Here is a 23,893-nt window from a genome sequence, read left to right as displayed (position 1 = left end):
GCTATGGTCTTTTGCAGTTTGTTTTTTTACAATTACATGTTATTTTGTTTTTTAATGATGTAAGCTGCCCTGAGCACTGATGCTGCCATTCTTGTTTTTACTGTGAAATTGGTATATCTTGCAGTAGGGACATTGCAAATTTTAAAATATATTTGAAAATCTCATGGGGGGGTAATGATATGTAAGTTCCCCCTTTGCACAGTACTTGGAATGGTGAGACTTGCACATGTTCTACAAAACAATGAAAAATGCACACGAACGCAACTTTGTAAATGGAGGTGCCAAGACAGTGAGTAATGCTGATAAATCAGTTCAGTTTCTAACCAGTGTTCCATTCCATTCTGAGGATTGGGCATACTTTTTAGAAGCGTTGAATTACCAATAGCATCACATGTGATGAGTTTATGAATAACCCCTCCAAATTCAGAAACCGCAGAGTTGTTCATAACAGTCTTCAGTATGGTAGTTTTTTGGGAAAGGGCATCTCTTTTTTTTTAAAGAGTGAGATCTACTCTAGCTTATTCCCCCATCATTCATAACAAATTTGATCTGCTGTCATTTAGCTTTAGACTTGAGAGAAAGGATAAGAGGCAGATGACTTAATCATAAGAAACCACTACAGCTGTATGACAAGCTATTATACTTTACTTTAAAAGAATAAATTATGTTCACAAAGGACTTAGCTGGAAAAACCTGGCTGGAAACATTATTAATTGCATAATAGAAGTGTATGCAGATCTTGATGTGATACTTCCACAGCAGCTGAATTTACTTTACTACTGTTTGTACTCTGCAGTTTTAAAAAAATTATGTAAAATATGTAATTGGAGCACATCGGTTTGCAATATTTTCAAGAACGTACCTTTAATTGTTGGAAGGACTTGCTTAGTGAATGGCACAAACAACAGGGACTATAGATAAGGAAATGTACAAGGTATGGAAGTTCTCCTATTCCCAACCAATTCCAAGCTTTTCATGGATACAGCCACAATCCAACACAGGCTTGGGCTTAAGCACACTTAACACTGTATTAGGTGGTAGCTAGTGCTTACAGATTTGAAAAACTATTGTTTTCAAACAAGACTGCAGACACCTCTCTTTCAATGAAATTTGGCACTATTAAAAAAAGCACTACTTCAGCTTCATAGAGTGGCATTAATGGAGCAATCCTATGTCACCTAGACAGCATCTGGGGGGACATAGGGTTTTTCAGATTCCTGGCTCCGTGCTGGAAGACAGGGCTCTGAGCCAGGAAACTGCGCCCCCCACCCCACCCCTCCCAGTCAGCACAGAGAGAACTGGTAAACAGAGAGAGGAGATAGGGGAAAGGAGGTGTTCCTGAGGGCAGGGTGGGGAAGAGGCCAAGGCAGCTGGCTTATGCCTTTTCCTATTGCCTCCCCAGCCTCCTTCCCTCCCTCTCCCCGAAGCCTCTGTGAAACAGGCAAAATCAGATACTTGTTAGCTTCCAAGTTTGGGGGCTTATGATTACTCAGGGTGCAACGCATAGGACTGCACCCTAAATCTCTGGAAGGATTTTTGGTTGCAGCATGTAAACTTGGCTCTTCTGTGCAAGGCATCTCACACTATTCACCTCTGCAAGCATCACACTAAGAAAGAGCAGGAGACTGAACTAAATGCCCTTTTGCTCCTACTAACTCTATTTTTTCCAGAAACACTACTTCTTTTTAGATAGGAAGCCACTCTTGATAGCCAAGACCAGCCTTAAAAATAACTATCCAGGAGCAGCCTGCCCAATCCTAGCTCGGGCTGCCATGCTATTGCTTTCTCCTCTGCCACAGCACTATGTGAAGTCCCTGTCCTGACCTGGGACTAGTAATGAAGCCATTCATGCATCTGCCATATCTATTAATACAGCACAGTTCTATGGAGATGGCACATGTGGGTGCATTCCCCTTACATGGCAGGTGCACATACAGTTTGCCACTCTGGGGCCGTCACTACTCGCCCCAGGAGAGTGACAAATTGCATGGTTAACGAAGACAAAACAAACTGTCAGCTCTGCGATTATTAAAAACTACCTTGTTCCCCGACTCCTGGTGTAATGGACAGTGAGGGTTCTTGGAATATCACGCTCCCTAGACCACTGCATCCAGGTCTGGTTATTCAGCAATTGAACATGACGAATGATCCCACCCCCCATCCCACACACAATGCAAAAACCTGCAAGCCAAGTGAGTCCCCCCCTCAGCTTTGGTTTTAAAGAATGACAAAGTAGGCAAGAGCTTTTACTGGGTTATCCTCTGTTGAAAAGTTCACAGGTTTCAGCAACAAACCAAAACATGCCCATTAATCAAACATTTTTTAAAAATTAAACACCTCCCCAATTATTTTAAAACAAAACCTATAAAGAAAATAGACCAAATCTAAAAGATGAAGACAAGGGTAAGCCAGCACGCATCCATTTCATATAGCACACAATATAAGATACCACAGGCTGAGAAATCATTTCATTCCATCTCAGTGAAATAGGAACAAAGGAGATTCTACATCCTGCCACAAAGGAGTATTTTGATAATTAAGTACTTTTCAGTTCCAACAGAAGTTAATATTTCTCTTGCCTGCTTTCTTTCAAGTACTTGGAAAATGTTAAAATGAGATTCTGAAGACTACAAAGGTAAACAAACTTCTTCACTTCATGTATTTCTCCTGCTGATCAGCCAGGATTTTTGCTGAGGATTTGGCATCATAAAAGAGTTCATTTATTTCTTCAACATGCTCCTTTTCTATGCTGTCTTTCCCATTTATCTTGGCTAGCAGATTGGCTGGGGTGAGTAACTGCACAGCATACCTATGGCCAAATAAAAAGAGCATATGTCAAATTAACATACCAGCTACAAACTAGAAGAGAGAAAACTCCCCAAGAGAGATAGGTGTAGAAATATTCTTCATTATGAATACTACGGGTTGAATCCAACTTTGGTAGTCCACCAGAAGAATGGATACTGCTGGTGGAACGGGACCTCCCTGTCCTCTCCCAAGAAGCCCCCCATGTGTCTTCCAAATCTGCTCTGGAGGGTTCCCTGGAGCAATCCATAAATGTAGTTTTCAAAACTACATTTTGTCCAGTAGACTTTATAGATGAAAAACTAAATATTTAAGCCAAGATCCAAAGATCTATTTAAGATGCACCCAAGGGCTTGAATTGTCTCACTTCTGGAACTTATTAACAAAATGGCAAAAATATTGCTAGCCTCCAAGTGGGGCAATGCTTATCCTCTAATTATCAATGAGTGGCTACTAAAATATTGGCATTTGGCCCCGATGGCCAAACTTACTAAATATCTCAAGAAGCAGTATGAAATAGTTAAGAGAACCTAGACTCCATTCATTAATTTTATGACATATTAATGATAGTACCAATCCCTACACAGCATTTTCACTACTATTCTGGTTATAAGTATTTTGTATGTTAACAATAAGAAAAAAGAATCCACCTTCAGTGCAGAAATTGACGGTCCCTGGGGTGAAAGTGATTATTCAGAGTTGGAGGAACATTAAGCTTGGTCATTAGTGTGGATAAAATATTTCACCAGAAATCCTCAATAGTTTGCTAGTTACTCTATATCTATCTGTTCCTGCCTACCTTCACGCCATTTCCAAAACCAGTCTTAAATACAAGTTCAAAGTTTACCTTAATGTCGTTTTGGTGCCAATTTCCCCAAGATGGTTCAATGCCTCCTCGCTAGTATTAATACCCTCTGTCTGGGCTCGAAGCTTTATGATCTAATGAGGACAAAAATAAGATAGGAAAATGCATTTGTAACAATTCAGGTGTTTAAAATGCTTTTCTAGTATTAAGATAACTATGTACTTAAAGCTGAATACAGTACAAGGTAAGCGATGGCACTGGAGGGATATAAAACCCTGTTTAAACATGAGTAGGCTTATTTTAATTTCTACTTTCAGTGTATCCAATTTGGAATAGGGACACAGCCAGGGATCCTCTAGGCTTATACAAGGGGGAATATTCTGGGGAATTCACTCAGAGTCCCTTTTAGTCCCCAAACCATGAAAATGATGGGGGAATGCACATGGACTGACCTACAGAATTACAGAACATTAATACACCACCTGGAATACTGTACAGCTTAATTCCCTTGGAAATTCCAACTGTCCTTTTGCTGCTCAAATCCACACCAGACTTTTTAGCCTCTTGACAAATAAGATGGTAAAATAAAGAAGTTAGTCTGTACGGTTCACCTACCCTCACAAAACACCTCGGATAAATCTAATCTATTAAGAACAGTCTCCAGCTTGTACCAGTTTGAAGATCTTTGTAAAGTTGAAGAAGAAGATATCACCAATAAGCCTGAGCATATAGAGCTGTAACAAAAGTGGCACTAGGCTCCCTGCAGTCCGTATTACCAGCTGAGTGATAAGGGGCAGACTGGATAATGATGTTGTGTTGTAGTGTTGAGATAACTCTGGAACTGCGAGTCTCATATAATACAGGTATTTTTCACTTTGGCAGCTTTGTAAACAAGATATCAAGGAGCACTCGTTTAAATTAAAGCCATAAAAATGCACCAAGGGAATCAGTGTGTGCAAGGGGGTGGGGGGTGGATGAGCACAGAATTGGGGCTTGATGTAGTGAACAGCTGTTTTTTAAAGAACATTACAATTTGAAGTTGCTTTTGGAATGTTCAAAATTGACAGAAAAATTAAGATTAAGAAATCTTGTTCATCTGGCTAACCTTTTGGGGGGCTTTCATACAGAGCTGACTTCAATACTGACTTCCTCTCTAGAAAAACCTTAGTTGTGATCCAAAGAACTCTGTGCCCAAATGGGCTTCGGACTTGTGTTTCTTGATCAGCAACCTACAATGCCACATGGCAAGTTCAGGAATAATTTTTAAAGGCTCCACTCATTGTTCACAAGTGCTTGAATTCACTTGAACTGAAACCTTGCTCTTTGGATTTCAACCCTTAGAGTAGTTGTTGTTGTTCAGTCGTTCAGTCGTGTCCGACTCTTCGTGACCCCATGGACCATAGCACGCCAGGCCTTCCTGTCCTGCGCTCTCTCCCGGAGCGTGCTCAAGTTCATATTCATTGCATCCGTGATGCTATCTAGCCATCTCATCCTCTGCCGTCCCCTTCTCCTTTTGCCTTCAGTCTTTCCCAGCATCAGGGTCTTTTCCAGGGAGTTTTCTCTTCGCATTAGGTGGCCAAAATATTGGAGCTTCAGCTTCAGTATCTGTCCTTCCAATGAGCACTCAGGGTTGATTTCCTTTAGGATGGACTGATTTGACCTCCTTGCAGTCCAGGGCACTCGTAAGAGTCTTCTCCAGCACCACAGTTCGAAAGCATCAATTCTTCGGCGCTCAGCCTTCCTTATAGTCCAGCTCTCACAGCCATACATTACTACTGGGAAAACCATAGCTTTGATTAGACGGACCTTTGTCGGCAAGGTGATGTCTCTGCTTCTGACTATGCTGTCTAGGTTTGCCATAGCTTTCCTCCCAAGGAGCAAGCGTCTTTTAATTTCATGGCTACAGTCACCGTCTGCGGTGATCTTGGAGCCCAAGAAAGTAAAATCTGTCACTGCTTCCATTTCTTCCCCTTCTATATGCCAGGAAGTGATGGGGCCAGATGCCATGATCTTAGTTTTTTTAATGTTGAGTTTCAAACCAGCTTTTGCACTCTCCTCTTTCACCCTCAACAAGAGGCTCTTGAGATCCTCTTCGCTTTCTGCCATTAGGGTGGTATCGTCTGCATATCGGAGGTTGTTGATAATTCTCCCGGCAATCTTAATTCCGACCTCTGATTCTTAGAGTAGTAAGAACACTGAATTCAGCAAATATTCTCTTTACAGGAAACAAGAGTTTACTGGGTGCCATAGTCAACTCAGAATATGTAATCCCCAATATCAGTTTGGATTACAGAGTCAAACCTTATTGCTTTCCTTAGTAGTAAGGTGGGTATTCTGTGTGCAGGCACACCTGTGCCAAGACAGGGGAAGGGACAGGAGTTGTGGTAGTCCCTACAAAAGGGAGGGACCCTGTGCTATGCAGGGAAGTCCCACTTTTAAAAAGCCTTCCTGGCCCCCAAACTGGTAAGCCCCAAGAGCTACAAATGTGCATAGTACTTGGAATTGAGCACACGCAGAGGTGTCTGTTCTCCAAGCCAAAATTCACCCCACAAAGCATCCTTGAATCTGCAGGGGAGATTGCCCTATCACAGTTTAAAGACGGGATGGGTAAGCTTTTGCCATATGCTAGCAGTAGCTGGCTCCTGCTCCCCACCTCCCTCCAACAGCCAGACACAATGTTAATCAGCTGGGGAATGGGGGGAGGTGCACGACTGGATCGCTGATATCCCCTCGTGCATTTCCCTTCTCCCCACCTGACTGGTGCTGGGAACAGCTGAGGCGTGTGCAAACTGGCGTGCTCCTCAGCTTTCCCGGGGCCAATCAGCTGGGGGGAGGCATGTAGGAAGTTGGCTGAAACCTGCAGGTTGTCCACCTACAGTATGAAGTATTGCAGGAGAGGGCACTAGTCTTGAAAGAGGCATGTCAAAGGAGCCTTTAAACTATAAGGTAGGAAGTCCCCCTTTCAGTTTAAAGGATTGTATGTCCAGGGGCGAGCGGGCGGGGAGAATTGCCTTGGAGAATCTGAGTCAAATTGTCCCTTTGTATAAGGTCTTTTGGAATTGTGAGGGGGAATGCCCCTCCTCCCAGTTTAAAAGGCTGCAGGGTAAATTAGCCAAATGCACATCCACAACTGAAGGCAGTCTGCGTAGTTTTCAATGGAACATACCACTCTGATGCACATCCGATGTGCATTCCATTGAAAATAACATGGAGTGGATGGAAAGCACACAAGTGCTCAGATGTGCTCTTGAATGTGCATCTGAGTTTGGTCCGCTGTTCTTGATCCAGCAAGTGTACTGTATGGAAGCAGATCTCTTTAGTTGCATGTGAGGAAGGATGGAAGGAAGTTAAGAGAGGTAAGGTAAAAAAAAAAAAAGGGGGGGGGAAGGGGAAATAATCTCCTTTGCCCTGTCCCATCTTTTCTACTGTGGACAATTTTTCCATAATTACAAAAGGAAAATTAAGCACATAGGCTAAGTAACTCTTTGCATTTCCAAAGGAAATGCAAAAATAGGACAAGCTGTAACATATAATTGTTCAAAAACAGATTCAGAAATTATTCTGGCATTTTTAAGTTTAAGTTTCATTGAAATGTGAATAGAACTGTCACTGAAAAAGCAGACTTTTGCCCCTAGGACCATTAGATGGTTAGCAAAAATTGCTAAGATTTCCCATCAATAATATATTTTTAACAGGGCAGAAATAGCACTTTGCTACTCTGTCTTTTCCTTACTAGAGAGGAGCAGATTCAATGGTAAGTTTTCCATTAAGGAAACCCAGGAAGAAGCCCCTATTTTATGGAAGTACCAAATGCTATAATATATCCCACTTAATGCAAGGGCTTATGGCTTTCGTGAATGTAGTACAGCAGTGATTTCTTCATTCCCCCTACTTATGAATAGTTCAGTCAATCACTACACAGTTCATGTTCCAAACCCATTAAGAAGTTGACAGTTTATAAACTAGATTAAAAAAAATCATTTAATAGACTACAGAAGAGACTGAAGGGTGGCCCAATGAAATATACAGTTTATAATAATAAATCAGTGGGGTAAAGACTGACCTGAACTTAACAACAAGGAAAACCACTTGAAATAATGCACCACTATCTCCCCCTGATCCTTTGTACCTCTGAAAGAGCAAATTGCAATAGGGGTGACAGTGTGGTAGCCCTGGCTGAACTTTCAGGCTTTCTGAGAATGACAGTACTTCTGAATTGACTTTTTATGTTAATGTACAGATTAAAAACTCATTGTACATATCTATATCCTCTGGCCAACTCCACTCTAATCTACATCAAGGTGCTACAGCACCTTGTCAAGTACACAAAAACATCCCAAGTATCAATACCACAGCATATTTTGGAAAAAGGCATTACACAAAAGCCTCCTTATACCAAATGATACCGGGCTTTGCTAGTACGTTTATATTCAATAAATGCCTCTGCTTCGCCTTGGCACTTATCCAGCAGCAGAGACTATTATCTGGTGACAATGCTTTCCACCACTGACGCTATCTTCTAAATAATACAAAGAATTGACATGATAAACTGTAATGGCTCCTGTATGGTGTCAGTCCGCAGCACTGAGACGCTAATGAGGGGAGGGGATCTTTGACAAGATGCCTTATAATAGCACACAAGGATTATAATCAAAGCCTCATACACTAAGACTGGCTCCACAGCTAAGTCCTGGGAACTTAAGAAACATTACCCTGCATGCTGGAAGGCTGTTAAAGCAAAGAATCCCATTGGGAAAAGTAAAAAACAACTATGTCCTATCCTCTTTCGATCAATTTTAAGATGGATACAGGAAGACAGTAAGCAAAGCACTGACAAAAGATGAGAACCCCAGGAATTTACAAACCCACACTCTTCAAAATACTAAAAGGGAATGGTGCCATTACAAATTGACCAAATATAGAAAAATAAAGTTAAAAATACAAAGTGTATTAGAATCCGTAAGCAGCATTTCCATCACAAGTAGGTTTAGTGAAAATCTGCTCCCAGTATCAGTTGAAATACAGTGAATTCAAGTATCAGTCCATATAGAGATGAACATGCAGTGTAATAGTTTTCATGCTGATGGGCATTTTGTTAGTACTGCTTCTGCAGACAGATGTGTGGTTTTAGCTATGGAATTTTTAGAGGGCTGTTTAAATTCACTGTTTGTTGTAGAGCTGTTACAATTTTATTCGGGTTGTATGTTATTTTAATTGTAAGCCACTTTCAGTACTGTCTCAATGGCAGAAAGCACAGCACAGAAATATTTAAATAAAAATTAACTTAATGAGGAAACCACACTTTCCTCTATGTGGGGCTGCCTTTGAAGACGATTCAGAAGCTGCAGTTTGTGAAAAATGCAGTGGCCAGATTGATAACTGGGACTAGAAGGTCCGTACAATATAAGACCGACTCTGGCCTGCTTGCACTGGCTACCTATATGCCAAGGTTCTGGTTTTAACTTATACAGCCCTACATGGCTTGGGACCGCAATACTTGATGGCACGCCTCTCTCAAAATGAATCTACCTCTACGTTCAGTATAGGGATGGCGGAGAATTTCTCCCCGAGTCTTCGGGAGGCCGAGCCGACGCATTTGGCCCCCCGAAGTTGGTTGGGAAATTCTCCACCGGCCCCCCGCCCCCGGGACGGGACTTACCTTCAGCGAATGTCCATCTGGGCGGCGGGTCCCGGCGGCGTTTCGTCGCGGGCGGCGGCCGGTCTCCCGACCGGCTGCTGCCGCCAACATTGCAAAAAAAAAAAAAAGAAAAAAAAGAAACTAAAGTAAAAAAAACCCAAAACACCCGTGATAGGCTACGTGACGATTTACGTAGCCTATCACGGCTAGATTTCCAAAGTCAGCCGTGATAGGCTACGTAAATCGTCACGTAGCCTATCACGGGTGACTTTGAAAAAAAAAAAAAAAAAGCGTGTACGCAAATGGCGGCAGCCCATGGGCTCCGCCATTTGCATTCCTTAGTTTGGCATGTCTAGTCTATGTAAAGATTTACGCAGACTATGGGGAAAATAAGGGCACGCTATTTGCGTTGCCCTTATTTTCGCCGTAGTCTACGTAAATCTTTACATAGACTAGACGTGCCAAAATTTGCGTACACGCTTTTTTTTTCTTCAAAGTCACCCCTGATAGGCTACGTGACGATTTATGTAGCCTATCACGGCTGACTTTGGAAATCTAGCCGTGATAGGCTACGTAAATCGTCACGTAGCCTATCATGGGGTTTTTTGTTTTACTTTTTGTTTCGCGGCCGGGGAGATGGGGTGCTTCTCCCCGGCCTGAATTTCGGCCGGGCAAGGCGGGAAGCCTCCCCCCCCCCTTCGCCTGAACTTCGGGGGGGGAAAGCGAAGCGCCTCCCCCCACCGCGAAGCCAAGCTGCGAAAAGGTAAGTGACTTTCGTACATCCCTAGTTCAGTATCGAAGACCCTCCTCTGGGGGCCTCCTCTGAGCGAAGCTCAAAAGGTGGCAACAAGGGAGAGGGCCTTCTCAGTGGCGCCCCCCTCATCTGTGGAACGAGCTCCCCAATGAGGTCTGCCTGGTGCCAACATTGTTATCTTTTCGGCACCAAGTTTAAGACCCATCTCTTTTCCCAGGCATTTGGCAGCACATGATGAGTTTTAATCGGTCCTGGATATTTCTTTAGTTATGACTGACAGTTCAAAGTTGTTTTGAGTTATATGTTGTTTGTGTATATTGTCTGTATGCTTTTATGTAAACTTGTATATTATATTTTAATGTTTAATTCTTGTAAACTGCCCAGAGAGCTTTGGCTATGGGGCAGTACAGAAATGTAATAATGATGATGATGATGATGATAATAATAAAAAATAGCTTTCATCATTTCAAAGTATCATATGTTATATGCCTTTACAATGCAAGAAACATGTCCTTTTGTCTAAGGAAGGGCCTTGTTGATGTAGAGTTTAGTTTTCATACTATAGAACCTTAAAACTTAAAAAAGAACCTACAAACAGTAATGTTGCAATATATATTCACTTAACAGGCAAGAAGCCAGTTCCATTTCATACCCCATAGCCCAGCTACCAGCTGAGGTTCCTGAGACACATTTGCTCCTCCACCTCACCAATTTTATGTAAGAAAAAGAGTTACCTGTTTCATTTCTTGTGGTGTATATAACATGGTTCTAATTATCATCACTCTGTCCAAGAGATCCAGAGGTATCCCATGAGGGGAGATTATATCTTCTGTACCTCTGCAAAGGTATAAAGAAAAGCTCAGGCTTCTAGTTATCACCTAAATGAATGAGAGGAAAAGCTTTTCCCGTAGCATTCAGGAACCACAACATTCAAAAGACACTGTCTTTGTTGATGGCTCATGGCACATAATCTCAAGAGGGCAGTCTTGCATATCCCACCTCTGCACTTCATATTGGAGTGGTTTATATCCCATGTATGCAAGTTAGTCAATTGAAAAATGTGGATTCAAGTTACAGAATAAGCGTGTTGAAATCCTTTGTCATCACACGGTATCTTAATTTACGATCTTAGTAAAAATATTTTGAAGCATTTGACTGATGGATACTCCTGCCTCCCACCCCACCAAAACACCTTATCTATGTAAAACAAGAAAATGACTTTGGAAAATGTCTGCTCTCCATTAGAGGGCACTGCAGTTTCATCTGAAACTATTTCTCATTTCAGGTGATTGCTAGAAAACCTTGATCTTATTTGGTGGTGGTAAGTAGGATGGGAGGAAGCAACAGTGCTCAGCACGACAGTATAATATCAATAATTTATGTCTCTCTTTATGCATTTGTAATAATGGAACCATATATTTTTCCCACTAACATGTCATGTATGACTATCTTCACAAGTGAATCATAGCACATAGGAAACTTCATAATATAAGAGTTTTCAATGGATGGGGCCAAACCATATTTAATTAATTAACAATAGTTATATACCGCTCCATATCTAGAATAGATTTCGGAGTAGTGAACTCAAGAGATAAAACAGTAAAAGGATAAAAAGATTAAAACACCAGATTAAATTTATGCTATTTTAAAAAACAATACCAATAAAAACCATGACTGGTCAATTAAGGAATGCCTCCTTGTAACAGTGCTGTTTTCAGGTGTCAGAAACAGCACAGTGTTGGTGCCTGCCTGACCTCCAGGGGCAAGGAATTCCAAAGAAAGGGGGCCACCACACTGAAGGCTCTTCTCCTGGTGGACTCCAATCAGGCCATAGGTCCACGTGGAATCACGAGGAGCATGCCCTCCGATGACCTCAGTGACCAGTCAGGTCGGTAAGAGAGAAGGCACTCTCTCAGGTTTCCTGGTCCCAAGTTGCTTAGGGCTTTGTATGCTAGTACTAAAACCTTAAACCTGGCCCAGTGGTGCATAGGCAGCCAGTGCAGTTCCCTCAGCAAAGGAGTTACATGCTGAACCGAACTGAATATTTTGCAAAAGCAGAGGGAAGATCCAGCTTGATACAGATTGTGAGGAGGAAGCCAGGCTACCAACAACATGAGGGCAATGTAACTTATGACATGCCATTGTAATTTTCCATAACATGCCAATGTAACTTATTTTTTTAGTCTGTTGCTATTCTTTAGGCTATATTTAAGGCCATTCTTTAATTTTGCGAGGTTTACTTTTCAACTACCATACAGTTTTAACAACTATGAAGGCAAGACAAATATGAAACAGACAATAAGACTGGAGGTTTTTATGGTGTGCATTACTCCAAACCTTTGGACACAACTCCACATCATAGCAATTTATGACTATTCAAAACTCATAGAGTATAGCATATAGGGTATGCAGCATGAGAGGATAGATGCCAGAGAGGAAGGTGGGTTGGGTCTCCTCTCCGCTAAGAATGGATCCAGCCTGTCCGTTTCTTTAGCATCTCCAACATTTTCACCCTGATATGAATAAATATTACTTTATTACATTTCTGTTCCAGGTATACATTGACCCATGGACATTAACTTCTTTCCCTCAGGGTCTTAAAGTGAAGAGAACTAGCTACGTGCTTTAAAACAGAAAATGGGGGGAAAAGCACACAGTTTAATGTCTAATGCACACAGGTTGCAGAGCAGGTGGCTGAGTTTGTAAAAAAAGCTTGGCGGGCAGCAAAGAACTGTGGATATTCAAGCAGAACATATTTAATTGTTAGAAGACCTCTACAAGGCCTTCCTTTTCACCAAATATAGGTGTATGTGGATCACGTAATAGTGGAAGGTATTACAGACTCGGGAAGCAATGCTGTTTTGCAACAGCTGTATTAACAAATTATACCATCTCTCCTAGGTATTTTTGTGCTATGCATGAGAGATGCATTTCCCACCCCAAACATAAAGTGTCTGTAGTTGGAAGGGGCAAGTCCCACCAGCTGACCTACTTGCTGTACAAATTACTAGTAGTAGAGGGAACAAGCAGCCCTCAGATTTCTATTGGATTATGACACAGCAAAGACTCTTATTTTAATTATTTTGTATTGATTTATATCAGGACAAAACGATTTGTTGTATTGTCATTATTTTATGTAGTGTTGTTTTTCTTGGTTGCCTTGAGCATACCAATGGAAAGGTGCGATATATATTTAATAAATTAAATAAAGTTCCAGAAAAAAATACCACAAGCAGAAACAATGGGGTTGTTCGCATGTCATGGCGCATTTGCCATTTCCATTTTCTGTAAACAACCTCTGTTCCAATTGGAGGTTGTGAGCATGACATGCAAACCCGGACTGCTGGGTTCTTTAGGGGTGAAACAAATCATGGTCTAACTGCTGGGTTGTTTAGCCCCTCAACCCATTGATCCGGGTTCACACATTATGCTCACGACCTCCAGTCAGGGTGATGGGAGACTGTTCACAGAGACCAGAAGCAGTTCACAGGCGGCACATGTCCCCGCAATCATGGGTTCAATGACCCATGATTTACTGCCATGACGTGCAAACTGGGTTAATGAAGGGACACAAGAGTAGGCAAAACTAACAGAGATGGAACTTTGAAAGATATAGTTAGTATATTTAAGTAAAGTCAGAAATCATGCCAGTAATAGGTGAAAGCCACCTGTCTAGCTATTATCAGTATACCACACAGGATATAGCTAAATCTTGAAAAGGGAAAGTGGGTAGCGGCTTTATTGTTTTAACTATTGTTGTTGTTAAACCACCTTAAGTTTTCTAAGTGCTGCAAAGAAGATTAAAGCTCAACAAAGTCTTTGCCCACAGGCAACCCAATAGACACAACCCCCAAAGAAAAAGAGATAGAGAGGGAAGGGCAAAACAAGCACATTTTATCATAATGCAAAATTAAACTTGTTCATGGGCAAAGTCACTGGAGAAGCAAAGCCAAGACCTGCCAGTAAGAAAAAGAAACCAGATTTTATGTGATGAAACACAAGCATCTATGAAGACTGCAACACTGAGGGGCAAAAGGTGCAGAAGCAGCAGTATAGCAAGATAACTCCAGTGCTAAAAAATGAACTTAAATGATTTATGTGGGCAAAATAGTAAAGAAACTGTAAAGGAATAGAGCAGGAGTAAAGATGTGCATGCATGGGTGGGAAGGAGGTGTGTGATTCTGGAAAAAAAATGGACTCTACAAGAAACTCACTAATTCTTCGCCATCGCAATATGAAGGATGTTTTCCTCTGCAGCGAAGCCCTTAAGCAGCCCTGCTGCAACAGATATGGCTGTGACCCATCAAGATGATTATCACAGGTGTATCAGCACCAGGGATAAAAAGCTCCCAAAGATCATAGCTTTTTGTGCTGAAGCAGCTAACACTGAGGCTTAGGAGAAGACGAGAACCATGTAGGACTAAGCTTTAAGCACTGTACCTGATTACACAGTTCCCCCGGTTGGAAGCAAAGATGACAATCGGAGCAATAGAAGATTCTAGTGCTCGGTGCAAGTATGTGAAGCATTCAATATCCAACATGTGAACTTCGTCCACAAAGAGAACACCAGGGACTAACTCTGCAATTCCTTGATCAATGTATTTATTCACCACCTTGTTGATCTCTCCTCGAAGCTTGTCTAAAGGAAAGATAAATGTTAGCAACCTAAGGACTTATTCATTTTTAATGAAAGCTCCAAGACAAGGTACAATGGCCCGTTTACACCATCATATCAGTATCCTTTTCTGAACAGACAAGTACCCCACATAGACACACACACACACAAATATAAGGGAAGTTAAAATAAAATACAACTCCTTTCAAATGGAATCATTTCTCATAATTATGGACCCAAATCAGTTAGTACCCAGTTGCTTATTTTTAGACAAAAAACGCCAATCATTCGGATGGAGCTAGTTTTCCCACTTTAAGTATTTTGACATTCCTTTGTAAAGATGGTTGTTTGTTCAACTCAAGGCTGTATCAGAGATTTCCAACAGAGAAATGAATGTCTCTCCTGTAGAATTTTCTACCCACAAATAATCCCTGTTGTTGTTGTTCAGTGAGTGTACATTATTTGTTGTCTGCCAAAAATGCAGGATTCTTCCATTTATTTGTGCTATTCTCTTCCCAACACATTCACCTAGGTCAAGCCTCCTTCGAGCAGTTTATTGAAAACTTTAAAAGCTGAATACCTTCTGAATAAATTACTTCTGATTGACGTTTTCACAGCCTGACCATGTTCTCAAGCACTGGAATTTTGAAAATAGGCACCATTTTATACTGCACACCTATTTATGCAAAATTACAATATAAGAAATGCAAAATACACCATGTATAGAGCTTGTTTAAAGAACAGAGGGAAACTTCTGGGAGGAAAAATATACTTCAAGGAAATACCAATTAGGACATTTATTACAAGAGCCTCTACTGGTGCCCACTTTGGTAATAGGAGACAATGCTACAAGATAATCAACAGTTCCAAGAAAACACCCTATGCAGCATTTCCATTTAGGTGTAACCTGAACATTGCATTAGACCAATCTTCCCCAAGCTGGTGCCTTCCAGATGTGTTGGACTGTAACTCCCATCTTTCCCTACCCGGAAAGCACCAGGTTGGGGAGGACTGCAGCAGACTGTAGAAACTGAACTGCCAGAAAAACATTATTCTCTAAAACCCATTCAACTTTAGTGGCACCATGCAACACACCTCACACCTCCTCTGTATATTCTGACCACTCTTTCTTTTGCTTTTTTTAAACTTAAGGATGCAACCCTGTGCAAACTAAAGTCCCACAAAGTTCAATGGAACTTACTTCCATGTAGGCATAGGATCACACTGAAAGTTTGGCAGTTTTTGTACCTGTGATTTCAGTTTTCTTAGGCTTCATCAACTGTCCCATCATGGAAAGGATATCCTGCCCACCCTACAGAAACAAATTTGGAAACGAATGTATTTTTTTTTTACTGCTAATGAAGGACAACTTGTAGAGAAAGCTATGAGCAATATAATCTTGTCAAACTGAAAATAAACTGTGTTCTAATAATGGATGACTATTCCATAATGTTCAGGTTCACTAGTCTACCACTCTAGCATCCTAAATATAATTCTCTGGCATCCTAAGTATAATTCAGAAGTGTATAGATCTGTATATATTCATTAAGCCTGCTCATCTATGTACACTTTGGGACATAAAGATGCAGTGACTTTGTTCAGGACACAATGGTGATAAGATGTGGTGTTTTGGTACAGTTAATCACCCGGAGAAATACTTGTCTGGAAATTATATCAATGTTATCAATTTAAAATAGCCAATATGTGTTTTTATGGTCCTTATTTATCAGTTGAGGTTCATTTATTATATTTTTATAGCTATTATGGGTTTTTTAAGTACATGCACTGTCAAACACATTTAATGATCTTTAAAATTATAATGAATAAATTGAAATAAAGTTTCAGAAAAAAAGCACTGCCAGCTTAGAGTTAAGAGACTTTCAGTCAGCCAGTGTGGTGCAGTGGTTGGTACTGGACTAGGACTGGGGGGGACCCAGGTTCTAGTCTCAACTCTGCCATGGAACTCACTGGATGACTTTGGGCCAGTCACTGACTGTCCACCTAACCTACCTCACAGGGTTGTTATGAGGATAAACAGAGAGGAGGATGAGGTACATGGCTCCTTGGAGGAAAGGGAGGATAGAAATGTAATTTCAAAAAAATGTACCAACTCTGTGAATTGACATCACTGAGAGATTGGGGTAGAAGGGTCATTCATTCATTCACACAGCCACTGTGATTTGACTATTACAGCAGCCCTTTCTCAGGGCCATGTCTATAGGCCCCATATATACCGGTCCAACTGGTGTTTCTGCACAATCCCCACCAGCCTGCAGGTGATCATGGGGATTCATGAGTATTTGAATTTACTTGTTCATCTTCTAGTATAATGGTAGAATGCTGACAGCAAGAAGACTATAGCACTGTTATGAATTGCATTACACAACAAAACTGTGCAGTGTGAAGCACATTTATACTTCAACAAGAGTGGTGCAACTGGGCTTCAGCAGAATTATCCATTTTGTTGAAAACTTTTCAAGAAACAAGAAGGTGCCAACTTGTACTCTGGGGTGACTGTGAGTTCCCAACTCAGACGAAAGGAGCATTTATGGCTTACTTTTGGAGGGAGAAGAATAGTTTTATTTCAAGATAAAGAATGACTATGTTGAGGGTGAATAACCATATTGTTGGCTTGGAACATATTCACTCTTCACCTAAAAAATGTGAAGATCAACAGTGCTCATAAACAGCCTTTTTAACTTCCTGAAGTGGAGAACGTGAACACTATAAGGCTTCACTGTAAGTCAGTGGGAAAAACTTTAAGAAGTTACCGAATATACTGCAGCATAATCTAAAAGCTAAATTGAAGGGGCCATATACTGAGGGGAGTTGAAACCATAAACATGCAGAAAAAGCAACTTAACGTGCATTCACAGCCATTTAGTGGAGACGGTTGGATGCATTACGTGTTCCAAAAAAGTACCTAGATGCCCATAATGGAGAGCTGATTTTTTTTAATGAAGTGGCAAATACCACATACAGATTATGCTTTTGCCTAAGATTTTAGGAGTTCTCTATATTCCCCATCTCTGTATGACAGACACCAGTTTGTGTCATCGATCCCTGTCAGAGTTGTGGTATCTACTTTGCTACTTTTCAAATCCACCCTTTTTTGGAATTATGTCATCTGGTTTTAGGTTTACTGGACTTCTATTCTTTTTTACTGGTTCTATCCAGCCCACTCATTGTGATCCTTCCCCCCATAAAAAATTACATGCTGCTTACATTATATTCAAGATGTCCTACTCTAGCCTGTAGGTCCAAAAAAACTTACCATACTAAAAATATGTACACTGAACTGCAGTTTAGGCTTGGTGGCACTTACTGGTAACAGGCAGTGAATCCTTTGAGTACCAGAAACATGCGTGCTCAGGTAGCTTTTTCGTGGACGTGAATGCACAAGCCACCCTAGAGATAACTCCTCTAAAGGACCTTGTATTTTAGGAAAGCTAACTTTTTATATAAAGTAATTCATCAGTCAAATTCAGTACCTGAGGCCTAGCATTGGCGACATCCAAGTCATGCAGGGTGACATCCTGGATGATTTCTTTCTTCTTGTGCACATCACCCTTTGGCAATGGAACATACTCTTCAGCCTCAAGGTCGAATTCTGTTGCATATGTGTCACACCTGCCTTGCCTCTGTAGAGAGGAATTTGGACATCACATACACTATAGTAACAGTTAGCATATTTCCAATACTCAGAATGACATACAGCTGATAAACAAAGGTCTTGTTCTACAGTTATGATCCTGACAGGTTTTGGTTGACAGTTTTGAAAATGCCATGCTGTCCTTGGAAAATAAATGGCTGATCAAGTTATGAAATCCTACTGGAAGCACTGGTATTTTCTTCATCTTTGTGAATGCACAAAATTCTTGCTAAAGGACAAATCCAACAGATTAGCTAGAGATTGGAGAAACTGTCCCAGACTCCTTTGGACATGGATGATTTATTGTTTGATACAAAATATTATGCTCATCCATTAAACACCAAGTATCTCTCTACAACTACATTTTAAATCAGATATGAAGACCATGCTAACTAATGCAGCATTCCCTTCTGGATGCACATATCTTATGGCAAAAATACCAGGGAGATAAAGATTAAAAGCTCCATGCATTTCTTATGAGTGTGGCTAAAGTTGTTTTGGATCTTCTCTTCTCACTTATATATCCGATATGAAAACGAACACACACAAGCTTGAAGTTAAATATAAAAATGAATTGAGACCACATTCAGTGCAGCTGTAACCAGAGTTCCCAAACAGATTACCTTGCTTGTTAATCAAATGATCACTCTCTTTACAGGTGGCACTTATTTCATGCATGGGGGGTGGGGGTTCTTAAGGTTTTCTTGAGAAAAATCTTAGCTTTCCTAAAGGGATTGATAAGGTTGTTAGGACACAGACTTTTGACCAAAGGAGATGGGAAGCCCTGTCATTATACACACTATGCCAGAGGTTTGGCTGCTTTTTTTGCTTTACCTTGACAGCTCCACTGTTTGCTTCAATGTAAATCACATCACCAGCTTCTACTCTTTCCTTCTGCAGACTTTCAAAAATGCTGGGGTCCAACTGCAGTAAAAGAATAAACAGCTCAACTATATTAGGATGCAAAAGTTACAAAACAAGAAGTTCTTATAAAAAGTTCTTAGAGTCCATAAAAAGAAGTGAAAAACATCAAAGCTAAATTTTCAGTGTTGGAAAGCTGGGGTCAGATTCAGTAGACATGATAGGCATATCAAGTTTACATTTTATTTAAAAATGAGATAAAATATTTAGCAACCATATTATTTTTACAGTTTAACTTCAGCTCCGTACTGTTCAGGTGGTATTTGAACAGTCTAATTTTCAACTGTACCATATTTCTCTTAAGAACGGTGTTGCATTATGTAAAGATATAAAGATCTGGGTAAATAACAGGAGGATTTAAAATTTCACTGATAAACAGTGTGTTTCTGAAAGGCAATACTTTTCTTGGCTGATGGCTGAAATTCATTTTGTGCTAGAACACATCTGGACCATGTGATCATGGGACGTACTCTGTATGTAATGTTACTGTTTCTTTCAGTCTACTGTACCTGTGCAGCTATATAAATAGGATGAAATAGAAGCCAGCATATTTCACACTATTTTATTTGAGGTTTTTTTTTTAAATGAAGGATCCAGCCACATTGCATTTTCAGAAGTCACATGGCTAAACAGATTTCCTAGGCAGAAAAGAGCAGAGGCTGCTGCAAATGAAATGTAATTTGACTTTAATTACAAATGTAAACAGAGCAAGTACATAAGTCAAATCAAGATAATGTATGTTCAGAGGTTCAGCTGCCTCAACAGTGAAATGCTTTGGGTCTCCATATATTATAGCTTCTGTATAAGGGAAACACATTGATGGAGGTCAAGAGACATTGTGTGATGATCACAAGTGTTCTTCCTCCTTCTGGATGCTAATCAAAGCTTTCTACTATGTGTACTTGCAACAGCCCCACCCCCAACACACACACACACACACACACACACCTGCAATCAGCACACTTAACAGTTTAGATTAAGGTTCCATGCTTTTTTCTACATAGATGTACTTCCTTCATAGCACAAGCATAATGCCTGAAGCAGATTAAGTATGTAAGAACAGTGCTGCTGGATCAAACCAAAGGCCAACCTAGTTCAGCATCCTGTTTCTCACAGCAGTCAACCAGATGCCTCCAGGAAGCTCACAAGCAGGGCACAAAGGCAACAGTCCCCTCTTGCTGCTGCTCCCCAGCAACTGGTAACGATGTATGAAGAGCCATGTTGAATCAGACCAAGGGTCCACCTCTTCCAGGGCTCTGTTCACACTGGTCAACCAGATGCCTGTGGGAAGCCCCCAAGTAGGAAATGAGTGCAACAGCACCACCCACTTGTGTTCTCCAGCAACTAGCATATGTAAGCATACTGCCTCTGATATTGGTGGTAATATATAGCCATCATTACTAGTAGCCACTGATAGTCTTATCCTCCATGTATTTGTCTAATCCCCTTTTAAAGCCATCCAAATTGGTGGCTATCAGTGTATCTTGGGGTAGCAAATTCCATAGTTTAATTATGTGCTGCATGAAATAGTACTTCCTTTCATCTGTCCTGAATCTCCGACTGGGTTCTAGCATTACGAGAGAGAAAAATGTCTCCCTATCCATTTTCTCCACACTGTGCATAATTTTATACACGTCTGTCATATCTCCCCTTACTTGCCTTTTTTCTAAGCTAAACAGTCCCAGACATTGCAACCTTTCCTCACAGGGGAGTTGCTCCAGCCCTTTGACCATTTTGGTTGCCCTTTTCTGCACCTTTTGAAATGCTATAATATCCTTTTAGAGGTACAGTTACCAGAACTGTACACAGTATTCCAAGTGTGGTTGCACTGTAGATTTATATAAGGGCATTATGATATTGGCAATTTTATTTTCAATTCCTTTCCTAATGGTATTCAGAGGCATGCTGGAGATAGTTATATGGCCATCATGACGAGCAGCTATTGAATGCCAGCTATTCCTTTGTTTTTCAGTGACACCAGCTTGCAAATCAGTACTGTCATATTTATTAAAATGGAATGTTTCATAATAACTACAAGACCAATGTAACTGCAACTTAGCATACATTAGTATCTGCACTCATCCTATATCAACCATATTGCTTCTAACAGTGCAATCCTCAGCTTCCAATAAATCCTCTCACCATAGCGAGTGTGGTGCCATCCACTGGCAAGTGTAATGAGTGGCAACCTTTCCTCCAAACTTTGAAGCTAGAGAGGTGGGCAGGGCTCAGAGATCCCCTCCACCTTTCCAGCTCCAAAGTTCAGGGGAAGACCAGGGATTGTTTGTACCTGCAAACTGGCACACACACAGGGTGAGTTCACATGACATGACAACACACCCTGCGAATAAGCTATGCAGTGTGGTTTATTTTCAGAACAACCCATGGTGCACCTGACAATCACACTCATCGAGGATTGTTCACTCCCAGTGTGGCAGAACCCATCTTGTCTGCCCGTCTTGTTGCTGTTCCCACTCCGACTGCAACCTGTTTTCACTCCCTGGCTTTTTATTTTTTCCGGCCCCCGAGATTCAGGCCCCAGGAATTTGGGCAAATTACTTTGTAGTGCTTTGTTGTTGTTGTTCTTTCACAGTTGCCCAAGTGCTCACTTGCGGCTGTCAAATATATGTAGCCTTACCTTGTCAATCGCCTTGTATGTGTTACCTGTCATAGGGAACTAAGTGCAATATGAAACATACAAGGAAATTGACAAGATGAGACTGCATATAGTCTGATTTAACAGCCGTTGAGAGTGACAGGTTGGGAAAAAGGGATCAGATTGGTCACTTAGCAAGGTGATTTCTGGGATTTTAAGTGTTGGGCTGACACTTGTAGGTGGCCTGCTTCCATTCCATACTTCTCCGAGTCTCCAGAAAGTCCTTTTAAAGGAGACCTAGCCTCCCCCTGCTTTTCACAGCTCCCATTACTGGTGACACATGCAAGGGCATTGACAAGGCAAGGCAAGGCATATGTGTATGTATATTTGACAGTCACAAGTGCACACTTGTGCAACTGTGAAAGACCAATAAAAAAGAGATAAAAAATTATGAAGATATTTGCATAAATTCCTGGAGCTTATACACACACACACACATACGTGCGCGGCCCCATTTGCACAAATCTCAGGGGCCAAAAAAATAATTTTAAAAGGGATGGGCAAATGAGTGACAGTCCCTCCAAAGTGCTGTTTGGGCATCAATGGAGGGGCTGTTACTGCAGCTTGAGAGAGATCACTTGGAAAGAGTGGCAGGGGTTTTTGTTGCTTTTGCCAAGCGGCTCGCTGCCTAATCGCCACAACCATGATGGGTTGAGCTCTGCTGGGTTCGGACGACACACCAACCCACCGTGGCTTGTTTCACACAACAACCCATGATGGGCTGTGGTGAAGTGCACATTTAGTCACAGTCTTTTTTTGTTTTGGAGCAAAAAAGGCAGCTGTAGGAGTGAAACTCTTGCTCCCCACTCTGCCCTTCCCTCAGGAAGGACCAGGTGAGATGAAGAAATGCTGGACCCTGCTCCTTAAAGGTGCTTTGTGCACCTTTAGGCAGCAGAGTCCCACATGACACACACTGGCCTGGTTTGCACAATCACTGTGGCTTAAGCAAGCCATGGTGGTTTGTTTAAGCCACAGCACATGCTCAGTGCCATTTTCCTAATTACCTGCTTGGGCGTGGCTTGTTGTGCTGTCTGAATCCAGGTAGCATGGCTTCTTTGAGGGACAAATGACTCACAAATAACCCATGGCCTGTTCTTTGGTTATTTGAAGGTTGCTTCCCCCTCAAATGAGCCACGCTGCCCAGGTCTGGACAACACGACAAGTGGGTAATTAGGGAAATGGTGTTTAAGCCACGGTGATCGTGCAAACTGGGTCACTCTCTCTTGCCCAGCCTTTCCAAAGGAAAAGGCTGGAGGTAGGGGTTGGTTTAACAGGGGGGGGTGTCCACGTGTGTACTGGCAGCTATAATTTTTGGCTGGGCAGGAAGGCCAGCCAAGACTTGTAGACCCCTGGCAATCCTATGTGTGCTTGCTCAAAAGCCAGCCCCGCTGAGTTCAGTGGGACTTGCTCCTAGGTAAGTTTGCATAGGACTGCTGCCTATGGTTTCTGTGCAGCTTCCGATCCTTACAAGGCCATACCTACTTAATTCCAGCAGGAGAACTGCATCATGTACCTTCAGACCATCCCTTGAATCAAGAGTGGGCAGTATCCATCAATTTAAGTGGTAAGCTACCTAGAGGACCTTGTCAGGCCATGTGGTGGGGTAGATATACCAAAAGAAACAAGTAAATAAATAACCAGTTGTTTAGACCAGGGGTAGGGAAATCTCATCTGGGGGGAAGGGGGGATGACTTCCCCAATGACCCCTCAATGGGGCAGCTGACATCAGGAGGCGGGGCTTCGGGCTTTCCCCAGCTAGGGAAAACCTAGTGTGGTGAAGGTGCCCTGACTGAAGGTGTACTCCTTCAGCCAGTGCCTTGGTCATGAAGGCTTTACCTGCCCTGCACCTTCCGTCACTGGGAAGGATGTGAGGTGGGTGAAGCACTTAGCGTGTCGTTTGCCCTCCCAATTAGGACAGCAAGTGGCATACTAAGAAGAATCCTCACTAGCCTCCAAAGGGCAGGGCTTGGCGGAGGGGCAGGGCTAGGGTGGGAGACTCGGCAGGCCAAAAGGGGAAACTCTGCAGGCCAAAGATTCCCAATCCCTG

At 41.7% G+C, this 23,893-nt stretch overlaps 1 protein-coding gene across 1 annotated transcript in view; it reads right to left on the bottom strand.

Moving 5' to 3' along the window:
* Positions 1-626: 626 nt before the first annotated feature.
* The window catches only part of RUVBL1 (RuvB like AAA ATPase 1), a 29,837-nt gene continuing 6,570 nt past the window's right edge, over positions 627-23,893 (bottom strand). Inside the window, exons 5-11 of the mRNA XM_084840166.1 lie at positions 19,104-19,193; positions 18,109-18,258; positions 15,866-15,929; positions 14,443-14,641; positions 10,737-10,839; positions 3,653-3,744; positions 627-2,809 (exon numbers count right to left, since the gene is read on the bottom strand). Coding sequence (XP_084696292.1) covers positions 2,650-2,809; positions 3,653-3,744; positions 10,737-10,839; positions 14,443-14,641; positions 15,866-15,929; positions 18,109-18,258; positions 19,104-19,193 — 858 coding nt within the window. The 3' untranslated portion in view covers positions 627-2,649. The remainder of the gene's footprint in view (positions 2,810-3,652; positions 3,745-10,736; positions 10,840-14,442; positions 14,642-15,865; positions 15,930-18,108; positions 18,259-19,103; positions 19,194-23,893) is intronic.

This window comes from Heloderma suspectum, chromosome 2 (genome assembly GCF_057233095.1).
Source record: "Heloderma suspectum isolate Gila_16-S chromosome 2, 16-S_ref, whole genome shotgun sequence".
Taxonomy (NCBI): Eukaryota; Metazoa; Chordata; class Lepidosauria; order Squamata; family Helodermatidae; genus Heloderma; species Heloderma suspectum.
The sequence above is the reverse complement of the archived record's forward strand: the minus strand, read 5'-3'. Positions and strand labels throughout refer to the sequence as shown.